Source organism: Peromyscus californicus, unplaced genomic scaffold (assembly GCF_007827085.1).
Source record: "Peromyscus californicus insignis strain IS unplaced genomic scaffold, ASM782708v3 Scaffold_11__1_contigs__length_118956290, whole genome shotgun sequence".
NCBI lineage: Eukaryota > Metazoa > Chordata > Mammalia > Rodentia > Cricetidae > Peromyscus > Peromyscus californicus.
The window spans coordinates 104,815,718-104,828,979 of record NW_026294402.1 but is presented as its reverse complement, the minus strand read 5'-3'; the positions used below and the strand labels follow the sequence as shown (position 1 = coordinate 104,828,979).

General features: G+C 39.8%; 1 protein-coding gene across 3 annotated transcripts in view; it reads right to left on the bottom strand.

The window, feature by feature from the left end:
- Positions 1 to 13,262, bottom strand: part of Setd2 (SET domain containing 2, histone lysine methyltransferase) — a 109,508-nt gene that overhangs the window by 63,288 nt on the left and 32,958 nt on the right. For all 3 annotated transcript variants that reach the window (XM_052721912.1, XM_052721895.1, XM_052721905.1), the window contains 6 exons: positions 12,727 to 12,850; positions 10,915 to 10,992; positions 7,895 to 7,992; positions 4,838 to 4,964; positions 2,429 to 2,563; positions 1,153 to 1,272 (listed from right to left, as the gene is read on the bottom strand). In XM_052721912.1, coding sequence (XP_052577872.1) covers positions 1,153 to 1,272; positions 2,429 to 2,563; positions 4,838 to 4,964; positions 7,895 to 7,992; positions 10,915 to 10,992; positions 12,727 to 12,850 — 682 coding nt within the window. The remainder of the gene's footprint in view (positions 1 to 1,152; positions 1,273 to 2,428; positions 2,564 to 4,837; positions 4,965 to 7,894; positions 7,993 to 10,914; positions 10,993 to 12,726; positions 12,851 to 13,262) is intronic.

Here is a 13,262-nt window from a genome sequence, read left to right as displayed (position 1 = left end):
TCAGGTGTTGGTAGCACACATCTTTAATCCCAGCACTTGGGAGGCAGAGGTGGGTGGATCTCCGTGAGTTCGAGGCCAGCCTGGTCTACCTACAGAGTGAGTTCTAGGATAGCCAGGGCTACACAGAGAAACCCTGTCTTGAAAAACCAATAAAGTGGTTTTTATTTATTTATTTTATTATTATTAAATAACTGACTTTGGGTTTATAGTAGAAACTATGATTTTTAAAAAGCTACCTATCACCAGGCGGCGGTGGTACACGCCTTTAATCCTTTAATCCTTTAATCCCAGCACTCAGGAGGTAGAGCCAGGTGCATCTCTGTGAGTTCGAGATCAGTCTGGTCTACAGAGCAAGCAAACTACATGGAGAAACCCTGTCTCGAAAAAAAAACAAAAAAAGATACTTATAAGGGGATGGAGAGATGGCTCAGCGGTTTAGAGCACTGGCTGCTCTCCCAGAGGTCCTGAGTTCAATTCCCAGCAACCACATGGTGGCTCACAACCACCTACAGTGGAATCTGATGCCCTTTTTGGGCACAAAGTTATACATGCAGATAGAGTACTCACATACATGAAATAAATAAATCTTAAAACAAAACAAAAACCTATTAAAAGTCAGAAAATAGTAATTTTATGGTAAGCTATAAACACTCCAAATCTACTAATAATGCTGCCAATTAATCTTTAGACCTTTGAAAACACTTCTTTGCTTTTCAGGATGTTCTAATTCTTGTCAGTACTGTTTTTTTTTTTTAACTTCAATTTATGTATGAGTGCTCTGTATGTACACTTGCATGCCAAAAGAGGGCATCAGATCTATTATAGATGGTTGCCATCTCTTAGGCTTCTTGTCAATAATTTTTAAGAACTCCAAAATTCAAGTTTTCTGTGTTTTCCCAGAGTTTAAAAGTAATGGTCTAGCAATTTAGCAATAAACTAAATTACTATCATTATATATCTTGCTTACAGTTCATGGTATATAGAGCTGACTTTAAGATACTATGGGGAAAACCAAAGGCAAACTTACTACCAAAGCAAGCTGTATGTAAGGTTATATATAGCTACTGATGGCATAGTATTAAATTCATAATCACCCATGTCATATCCCCTCCAACTAAGCCATCAACAGCAGAAGCAGGATTGTGAACTGACCTCTTCCTGAAGCTTCTGGTTACTTTCCCGGCCATCACCAAGCTCTGCCATCCAGATCCACAGCAATGACAACCCATGACGTTCCAGAAATGACTTGAGGCAGGACTGCGAGTGTGTGTTCTTTCATGAGCGGGAAAAAAGCATGATGTAGGGAGTTAGGGAGGCAATGCCAGTCAAATGTTACAGAAGCCCATGGTGAGAATTAAGAGTTTGCTTAAAATTAATGCACACATACATACATCCCTACAATTAGACATCTAACGAATAACATATAGAATTTTAAAGATTTATTTATTTATTATGAATACAGCATGTATGACTGCCCGCCAGAAGAGGGCACCAGATCTCATTACAGATGGTTGTGAGCCACCATGTGGTTGCTGGGAATTGAACTCAGGACCTCTGGAAGAGCAGTCAGTGCTCTTAACCTCTGAGCCATCTCTCCAGCCCCACATATAGAATTTTGTTCTTTAATGTATTTTTCTCAAACACATTCCAAATTATCTGCTCTTACCCCCTCCCTATACTCACTGACCCACTTCTTTCCAATGAGTACCTCTTCTACTTTAAATAAATTTTTTATTATCCGTTTCTTATGGAATACTTAGTCAACTGGAATATATAGGATTGACTGCTAAAATTCTTTGCTTTGAGATTCTATAGTAAAACAGTTTTAGTGCCGGGTGGTAGTGGCACACACCTTTAATCCCAGCACTCGGGAGGCAGAGGCAGGTGGATCTCTATGAGTTCGAGGCCAGCCTGGGCTACACAGTGAGTTCCAGGAAAGGCTCCAAGGCTATGCAGAGAAACCCTGTCTCAAAAATAGTTTTGGTATACCAGTAACTGGTGGGGAAGGGAGCTATACCAAGTACCATGGATTATTCCACTAAAAGAAATCCCAGGAGCTGGAGAGATGGCTCAGAGGTTAAGAGCACTGACTGCTCTTCCAGAGGTCCTGAGTTCAATTTCCAGCACCCACATGGTGGCTCACAACCATCTGTAATGAGATCTGGCGCCCTCTTCTGTGTACATAATAAATAAATAAATCAAAAAAAAAAAAAAATCCCAGCATGTGCTTTTAACTGGAAGGAAAAGCAAACCAACTCTGCTACTAATAATACTGAACTTGCTAGCCATTTTCAAGGGCAAAGCTTTCAAAGTCGTAAAGAACTTGCGTATACATTTAAAACATGATAAACTTTTCTCTATCAGCCAGATTGTCGTTAAGTGTCCCACACCAAATTCAGAAATAAAAAAATAGTATTAAAGTGCTTACCTGAATGAGCTTGAGACAGGTAAGTTTCTGTTCCAGAGTTTCAATTCTAACCATAAGCCGGGATAAACTAAGAACCTGATTTTTATCAGAGAGGCCCTCACCATTTTCCATCAGCGCTTCCAGCTCTCCATCCACCTACCATGGCAAAGAAAATATCTAGTTATAAAACAAGTACAATCCAGTCAAACAACCTGGAGAAAAAAAATACTCAGCTTCACAAGTAATTTAGAAAATGAAAAGTAAGATCACAGGAAGGAACTATGCTATTAGACTACCTGAGGGGGATACAGGGAACACACAACACAAACACACACACACACTCACACATGCACACACAGCCAGGCCTGTATTATCAACATTGAAAATTGAGGCAGAATACTATGAACTCCTCAAGGCCAGGCTAGGCTATTCTGTCTCAAGGCAAGCAAGCAAGCAAGGAAGGAAGCAAAGAAAGGCAGGTGTAACACATCTGATAACATCAAATACTGCTGAAATATAAATTAGCTAGGAACTGTGGCGCAGACCTTTAATCCCAGCACTGGAGAGGCAGAAGCAGGCAGACTGAGTTCCAGGACAGAGAGCATTGTTAAACAGAGAAACCCTGTCTCAAAAAACCTAAATAAATAGATAAATATAAATCAATCTGAAAAGCATTTCATTCACTCATCAACTATGTGAATAAAAAATTATTTAAGGCCTGGGGATATGGTTCAGTGGCAAAATGCCTCCCTAACATATACAAGGCTCTGGATTTAATTCCCCAGCACTCAGCATTGCTGGGCATGGTGAATCAGGCCTAACCAAGATCTCAGGAAGTTGAAGGAGGAGATTTTCAAGTTTTGAGGCGAGCCCAGGCTACACAAGAAGTGCCAATTCAGTGACATGGCCCAGAGTGTAAAGACACCTGGCTCCATGTCTAACAAACTGAGTTTTATCCCACACGGTGCAAAAAGAAAATAAATGCCTGCAAACTGTCGTCAGACTTCTCCAGGCACACCCCTGCCCACACATCCCCCAATCCCCCCCAACCCCCACCAACAAACAAGGGAAAAAAAAAAGGAGAAACTGGATGGGAAAGGATAAGTGAAGCAGGAAAAGAGATTCATTCTGTCGTTCAAGTATATATACTTCTAGATGCTAAGATGGAATTTAAGATAAATGTAAAATTTAAAGACTGCCCTATAGAGCTGGAGAGATGGCTCAGCAGTTAAAAGCCCTAGGTGCTCTTCCAGAGAACCGAGGTTTGATTCCTAGGACCCACATGGTGATTCATAACAGTATGTAACTCTAATTTCAGGGACTCCAATGCTTTCTTCCAGCCTCCACAGGCACCAGACACACATGTGGAACAGACACACAAGCAGGCAAAACACTCATACACATAAAAATAATGTTCTTTAAAAAGCCGTCCTAAGCCGGGCGGTGGTGGCGCACGCCTTTAATCCCAGCACTCGGGAGGCAGAGCCAGGTGGATCTCTGTGAGTTCGAGGCCAGCCTGGTCTCCAAAGCGAGTTCCAGGAAAGGCGCAAAGCTACACAGAGAAACCCTGTCTCGAAAAACCAAAAAAAAAAAAAAAAAAAAAAAAAAAAAAGCCGTCCTAGCCAGGTGTGGTGGCAAGCCTTTAATCTCAGCTCAGAGGCAGGCAGGTGGATCTCTGTGAGTTCCAGGCCAGCCTGGTCTACAGAGCAAGTTCTAGGACAGCCAAGGCTAAACAGAGAAACCCTGTCTTGAAAACCAGAACAAGCAAACAAAACAAAACAAAGAGCTGTCCTTAAGGGAGATAAAGAACAAATCATATGAGATGAAAATATAAAATAAAAAACCCAAAGCATTGCTAACAATACAAAACTGTTATGTCTCCTTTGCCCAGCTATTCCACTAAGAATAAAACATAGAAAAACCTTCTGCACACGTGCACCAGGAAATGCCTATGATGCTCACTACAGTCACATTCATGATGGCAAAAACAAATAAGCAACCCAAATGTGTTTAACAGTTAAATAAATCGGTATGTTTATTCAATGAAAAACATACGGGGCAGGGTAGACGGCTCAGAAGGTAAAGATGCTTGCTGCCAAGCCTGATGACCTGAGTTTGATCCCTGGAACCCACTTGTAAATAGAGAGCAGACTCCTGCAGACTGTCCATAACCTTCATGTGGAGTGTGTTTGCATACATACAACTGAACAGAGACAAGCTTAGAAAAAGTATGAGCCAAGGAATTTTAAGCATACTTTAGAAGTTCCCAGTACGCTATACTAATCTCTATTAAAATTAAATAAAAACTGCCAGCCACACCTCTTTTCCAAAATTATTTCATCAACACCTGGATTGTCCTTTTACATTAAAACTGAAAAGCTATTTCCTTAAAACTTCATCCTAAAATCTGAACAGAGACGGCATGCTTACCGAGTCCTTCTTCCGAGAGCGTTCCTTTTTCATCTTCCCTCCTGCTGCTCGGATGCTGACTCGGTTCTCTCCTCCCAAGTAACCCCGGCAGTTGGCTGACCCACAGAAACATTTCTGGGCTTCTTTGCTGTTAAGGAATGAACTCAGTTATGGAAAGTAAAGAATGGGAAAGTGACAGCACGGTAATTCATACCGATCTACAGGAAAACGTAAAAAATGTACTAACTTTAAGAGACTCTCACAAAGCTACGTCTAATAGAAATATCCAAAAACTGCTTGTAAAAGACATTGGTTCCTTTTTCCACCACCACCCCTTCTCTCAATTTCTGTGTGTGTGTGTGTGTGTGTGTGTGTGTGTGTGTGTGTGTGTGTGTGTGAGAGAGAGAGACAGACAGAGAGAGACAGAGAGAGAGACAGACAGAGAGACAGACAGACAGACAGACCGACAGTGGAGAGTCGATCCACGCGTTACACAAGCTGGACAGTTAGTTCTACTGGTGAGCTTTCTTCCCAGTTCTCTTCCTGCTTTCTATTTCTCAGACAGCTTCTCTGTCTAGCTTTGACTGTCTCTCTCCTGCGACAGCCTCTCATGTATTGGATTATAGGCCTGCACCACCTGGACTGGCGTCATCATTTTCCTAATTTTTTATTATCTGTTAGATAAAACAGGCCAATTACTTAATGATTTCTCGATTTTATAAGACTATTGATGCATGAAAATAAGAAACTATATACATATTTGTGCTAGAAATAAAATTCCTTATACAGCTTAGACAACCATCATTTATGTATCAATGTTTAATTGGTACACCAAAAAAAACTGAGATCCATTTATTAAAAAACATAAAATACAATATCATCAGGACACTCAAAAGGAAACATTTGATTTAAAAACTTATCACAGCCGGGCGGTGGTGGCGCACGCCTTTAATCCCAGCACTTGGGAGGCAGAGCCAGGCGGATCTCTGTGAGTTCAAGGCCAGCCTGGGCTACCAAGTGAGTTCCAGGAAAGGCACAAAGCTACACAGAGAAACCCTGTCTCGAAAAACCAAAAAAAAAAAAACTTATCACATAGGATGACCTCCTGTAATATCAAATAAAATAATAATTAATTAAATAAAAACAATGGAAACAAGGAAAGTGGTGGAAAAGAATACTGACTTAACTCTACAGGTCTGGATAGAAAAGTGTTTTATGAACAAAGCAAGGATTCATGAACACGTCCAGTTTCTTTGCCCTCAGAAAAGGAAAACATAGAGAAATAGTGTGAATCCTGCAGAACCTGGTCTGTAACTTATCTAGTGAACACACGATGAGCAAAGCAGGCAGTCAGAACAGAAATCCTGCTTGGCATGTGTCCTGGTTTACAAGGAGACAGTCTCAGAACTGGACTAACTGACACAGGAACTATGTGAACGAACACCCGAGAAAGCATCACTATTGAGAAAAGGACCACTGATAAAAACATTGGACAAAGAAAGAAAATTACACCTTCATCTAAAAGGATTACAATATCCAGGAAACTGAATCTCTGTGCCTTTTAATATAAGCATCAAAAGCTATCAATTCACAAAGATATAATCTGGGGAGGAAGAAACTGTAGTTTTATAGTTTACTCGAAATTTCCACCCTTTAACTTTATTGGTTTTATTTTTGATCCTTTTGCTTTTTGAGTGTGGGGAAACAGGCATTACCACTATGTCTTGCTAAAATAACAGTCCCACTATAGAGTCATGGTTGGCTTGGAATTTACTATGCAGTATGCAGACCTGGACTAGCCTTGAACTCAGAGTCCACCTGCCTTGACCTCCCAACTACTGGAATCAAAGTAGTACACCACCACACCCAACCTTCAAAAAGTTATTTATTTTTATTTTATGTGCATTTGTGTTTTGTTTGCATGTATGTCTGTGTGAGGGTGTTGGATCTTTTGATCCAACTGGAGTTACAGACAGTTGTGAGCTACCATGTGAGTGCTGGGAATGAATCCAAGCTCACTGGAAGAGCAGCCAGTGCTCTTAACCTCTGAGTCATCTCTCCAACTCCCAAAAGGTATTAATAAGAGTACAATATAGGTCAAACAAAATTAGCCAAGAGTTGATAAATGATAGATAAATAAGGATATTATTCTCTTCACACATATATGTTCAGAGTTGGCATTTCTATAATGAATTAGTTTTCTTCTTCTTTTTTTTTTTTTTTTTTTTTTTTTTGGTTTTTCGAGACAGGGTTTCTCTGTGTAGCTTTGCGCCTTTCCTGGAACTCACTTGGTAGCCCAGGCTGGCCTCGAACTCACAGAGATCCGCCTGGCTCTGCCTCCCGAGTGCTGGGATTAAAGGCGTGCGCCACCACCGCCCGGCCTCTTTTTTTTTTTTTGAGAAAGGGTCTCATCTAGGTGAGGCTGTCCTAAACTTGATTCATAGGCAAGAATGGCCTTGAACTTCTGATCCTACTGCCTCCACCTCCTACAATCAGCAGCTCTCAACCTGTGGGTCATGATCCCTTTGGGGAGTCAAACAACCCTTTCACAGGGGTCGCCTAAGACCACTGGAAAACACATATATTTACATGATGATTTACAACAGTAGCAAAATTACAGTCATGAAGTAGCAATGAAAGTAACTGTATGGTTGGGGGGTCACCACACCATGAGGAACTATAGAGGGTTGCAGCATTAGGAAGGTTGAGAACCACTGTCCTGCACGATGGGAATCCAGGCATGCACCACCACACTCCATTTTTTTATTCAGTGCTAGGGGTCAAAATCAGAGATTTCTGCATGCTAGGAAAGCATTCTATCACCTGAATACATCCTCAGCCCTATAGTAAAGTTTTATTATATTGAGTTCAGAGGAATATTACATAGTTCCTATACTGTAAATTCCTTAGTGGCCAGAAAAATCACATGACAGGAAAAATAAAATGATGGTATACTACAGTTGAGAATTGATAGTATATATAACTTCTGAGTAATTCACATGAGAATTTTATATCTCTGTATCTGAACATCTATTTTCCGTATCAGAAGCAGCAAAATAGAGCAAAACCATTACTTACCCATATCTTTGGAATTGATAGTCGAATGTTAACTCTGAGCCTGAAGGAACTAGTTTGGTAGTAAAAAATCCAACCCTCAGTTGTCCATTCACAGTCCACTGAAATGTTTTGAAGAGAATAGACATTAGTAACTGACTAATGTTTGTGCATGCGTATGTATAAAGACCATCATTATCTGAGTGAATTATGCATATGGATCTTTATGTAATATAGTGTTTTCTCAAAGCAAATGGGTTGATTTTTCCTTAAATAAACTAACTAACATATCATTCTCATTTAACAGACTATAAGATTCAGTATCTATAAACTGCCTGTAATACAATAAAATGAACTGCTACTGGACGGAGAATGTAGCTAAATGGACAGCACATGACTAGCAAACACAAGACCTAGTATTTACTTTCCAGCACAGCAAACAGAAAAAAAAAAGAAAAACTGCTGCTTTTTTTTTTTAACTTACATACATTTACATGTATGAAAGCTCACTTAGTCATAAAAAAAAAAAAAAATCAGGTAGGAGATTCTTGGTGTCACTTAAGTATCACAACCGGAGTTCAAACCCAGTACCACACCCAGGTCTTCTAGAAGAACAGAAAGCTCTCTTAACTGCTGAGCCGCATCTCCAACCCATCTTCTACTTTGTTTTGAAGCAGGGTCTCTCTTGTTTTTACCACTTAGTCACAGACTAGCTCGTCCACAAGTTTCCAGGTCACTCCCCTGTCTGCACTTCCCACCTTGCGATAGGAGTGCTAGGATAACAGATGCCAACTAGCACATCTCACTTTTTTTTTTTTGAGCTGAGGATCGAACCCAGGGCCTTGCGCTTGCTAAGCAAGCACTCTACCACTGAGCTAAATCCCCAACCCTTTTTTTTGTTTTGTTTTGTTTTTTGTTTTGTTTTCGAGACAGGGTTTCTTTGTGTAGCTTTGCACCTTTCCTGGATCTCTGTAGACTAGGCTGGCCTCAAACTCACAAAGATCGCCTGCCTCTGCCTCCCAAGTGCTGGGATTAAAGGCGTGCGCCACCACTGACCGGTGCACGTCTCACTTTTTAAAATTGTGGAGTTGAGATATCCAAACTCAGATAGGTCACCAGGCCTGTACAACAAACACTTTCTTAACTAAGCTAATCCTCCTTGTCCTCCATCACTTATTTAACTTTGAATTTCTTTCTTTTTATTTTTTAAAGAATTTTATTTTATTCTGTGTACGAGTGTTTTGCCTCCAAGTAATGCCCATGGAGGTCAGACAAAGGTTGGAGTTATAAGCATTGTGAAGCACCATGTGGTACTAGGAATTGAACCCTCAACCTATGCAAGAACAAGTGCTCTTAACCGCTGAGCTATCTCTCCAAGTCTTTAACCAAGAATTTCTCATCCCTCTCTATTTTGGCTATTTGTGCCACATGAATGTTATAAAACAGTCCAATTGGCACCTGAAGTCTTGTTTTTTTTTTTCCCTTAAGATTTACTTATGTATACAGTGTTCTATATGCCTACAAGCCAGAGAAGAGGGCACCAGATCTCATTATAGAGTTGTGAGCCACCATGTGGTTGCTGGAACTTGAACTCAGGACCTCTGGAAGAGCAGTCAGTGATCTTAACCTCTGAGCCATCTCTCCAGGCCAGCACTTGAAGTCTTGATAAAGAATCTGAATACAGAGGGCTGGAGAGATGGCTCAATGGTTAAAGAGCACTTGCTGTTCTACTAGAGGACCAAGTTCACCTCCCAGCATCCACCTCCAGCCACTCATAACTTCCTGGAGTTCAAGCTCCATGGAATCCAATGTCTCTCTTCTGGCCTCCATGGACACTCAGACACAAGTGGCATATACTCACACAGACATTCACACTACACATAAATAAATACAAATCTCTTTTTAAAAGAAAAAGGAGTCAGGCCTAGTGGTACGTGCCTTTAATCCCAGCACTCAGGTGGCAGAGGCAGGCAATCACTCTAAGTTTGAGGCCAACCGGTCTACAAGGCAAGTTCCAGACCAGCTAAGGCTGTACATAGTGAGACCCTGTCTCAAAAGAAAGGGAGCTGGAGAAGCACAACAGGAGAAGGAAGGAAGGAAAAGGAAGAAAAGGGTGGAAGAGGAAAGGCTGGAAAAATGGCTCACTGGTCAAGAGCATTAGCTTTCTGTCATAGGACCAGGGTTCAATTCCCAGCAACCATATGGTAGCTCACACTATCTCTAACTCCAGTCCCAGGTAAATCTGATGCCCTCTTCTGGACTCTGTAGGCACTGCACACACCTAGTGCACAGACAGACATGCAAGCAAAACACCTACATACATAACAAATTTTAAAATAAAAAAATTAATTACAAAAAAGAATCTGAATATGACAATAACCATTGGACTTTGTGAAAATTCAGATTTGTCTATATTATGGCATTTTTGAAATAGAATCTAAAATAATTATAGGCAAGGAAACAATCAAATGTAACAATTTCAGGGCTGAATTTTAGACTAGAAAAATTACAGCTGTAAAAATTATATTAAAAAGCTGGCAAGATGGCTCATCAGGTAAAAGCATTTGCTAGTAAGCAATCAACTGAGTTGAATCCCATGTACCCATGGTAAAAGACTCAACTCCTGCAAGATTGCCTCCAACCTCTACAAGCATATGGGTACACACACATATACATGAGAGCACACACATATGCATGCACACACGTGACAACATAAATGTTACCTTAAAAAAGTAAATATAATTAAAGTCTTTTGATTCATCAAAATTTCCTTGGATAGTATCATTGAATTATGGTTATTACACACTACATTAAATAAACATTTGGAGAAGATAGGTGAGGGATGGTATATGGACATACACTCTACTATTTTTGCAATGCTATTATTTTTGTGTTTTTATAAATCTAAATTTATTCCAAAATGAAAAAGTAGAACAGGAAAAAAAAATTAAAAGAGTACTTCTAATACAGAAATTAAAATTAATGGTCAAAATAGCAATCTTGAATAAATATTTCGAATTTTAAATAAATTTACATCAACTTACTTTTTGGGTTTCACAGTTTGGCTCACAGCTATGATTCATGAAACGAGAGCAATTCCCTTTTTGAGTGGCATCTATTATCTGGGGGAAAGAAGAGTTTTTAAATGAGATCTTAAAATATCCATGCATTTTGAAAAAGAAAGCATTAAGACAATTTTAAGATAAAAAACACATACATCCCTTTGCTTCTTACTCTATCTTAGAGAACTTTCTATAACAAAGTAAAAAATGGCTAATTGCTTTTTGGAAGATTTGCTAACTACAGATAGTTTAAAGGCAAAATTATCTCTTGGGGCAGTCAGTCTTTGTCTAGAATGTAGAACTCCTGGATTCAGCCATCAATACTTCATAAAACCAGGCATAGTAGCACATGCCTGTAATCCTAGAAATTGAGAGGCAGAGGCAGGAGGATCAGAAGTTCAAGGTCATCCTGAAGTACTTACCAAGTCCTAGGCCACAGTGTCTCATGCCTTTAATCCCAGCACTTGGGAGGTAGGACAGGAGGATCACTAAGCATCCAAGTCAGCCTACTGAGTTATAGGTAAGCAAAGCTACAAAGTGAGATCCTGCCTCAAAAACAAAACAGAAAATGTCTTGTCTCTCTTACCTACTTTTAGCCATTTCTTATATTTTATGGCATTTCAATCTCATATGTGAAATAACTCCTTTTAAAACAAATGCTGTGCCATAGTTCAGTAGCTCTACAACTTGAGTATATGTTCAAATGCCCTGGAGTAAAAATCTGAGAGGCCATACTGAGGGTGATAATAAGTGGGTTTAGAGGTAGGTCCCTAGATTTAGTATTTCTACCTTGACTATAGAGGCAGATATAAGGATCTAAGCCACACACTGAAGAGACTTACAATAATGCAAAAGACTTCATTAACATGTCATTTCTCACAAAAAATGTTGAGAAACTATTTTTGTAAGTTATTATTTGTATCAACAAGTAACATGCTCATGAATATCACTTTTAAATATGACAGACATTTCTAAATATCTCAGTATTAAAATGTAACACACATAAAAACATTCTGGGGAATCATCTATGATTTTTAAAGTTGTCATATGAAGCATGTATGCTTGTATTTACATATAAACATCACCTTCTTGTAGATATAACCAACTGTCTTATTAAATAAGAAACACAGAGCCGATTCAGAGAAGAAAGCCAAGAGGTCAGAGCTAAGAGCCTCACCCTTCCTGATTCAGCGATCCTCTTCAGCCAAGAGAGCTCTCCGAAAGGGGCCTACTTCCTGTGTGTATGTCTTTATATAGTCTAGCTGTTCTGCCTTCTCATTGGTTGTAAACCCAAACACGTGACTGCCTCGTCACTGCCTGAATGTACCGCCCTCCAGATCCTTAAAGGCGTGCGCCACCGCCGCCATGCACTTGCTATGGCTCTAATAGCTCTGACCCCCAGACAACTTTATTTATTAACATACAATTAAAATCACATTTCAGTACAAGTAAAATACCACCACACCTTCTCCCATTCTTTAATAAACAAATAGAAACTATATATTGTTCTGATCCTTTCTGTTTTGTTTTGAGGCAGAGTTTTACATAGCACAAGCTGGCCTCAAATTCCCTATATAGATGAAGATGGTTTTGAATTTCTGATCTTCCTGCCCCCATCTCACTAGTGCTGAAATTATAGGTCCTGGTCACCACGGTTGGCAATTTAATTTTGTTCATTTCTTCTGGCATTAATTTTTGTTACTTTAATGACAAATCAGTATACCACACACACCCCCATCCCCAATGCAACAGTGTTCCTATCTGTTCCAAAATAAACACATCCATGCTGCTCACCTCATCATTTTTCAGGGCCATGAAATAGTAGTGGATGTTTTTGTTCCGTGCATATTCTTTCACCCGGGCTTTAAACTCTTTATGATCAAGTACCTCTCCACAGTATTCCAGGACAAAGGTGTTCCTACAACAATGAAAGAATAGCACTTACAGCCTAGGAACTCTACTGGAAATTAACAAATCCAAACAAAACTAGTAAGAAATATTGAAAAATATTTATCATGTACTCAATGCCCAGGCTGGCCTTGAACCTGAGAACCCCCTGCCTCAGGCACTTGAGTAGCAAGACAATAGACATACATCACTTACTGCTTTCCTAAAATACTTCTTTCCTTTAAAAGACCACTGAGTCTAAGAAACTTTTATACATACTTCCAAGAGGCATATTCTTTATCTGCATATTAAAACAAATGTTTGTGCCGAGAAGAAGCTCACTAGTAAAGTACATACTTGGCATTATGCAAGGCCCTGAGTTAACCCTTCAGCACCACACACACACACACACACACACACACACACACACACACACACACACG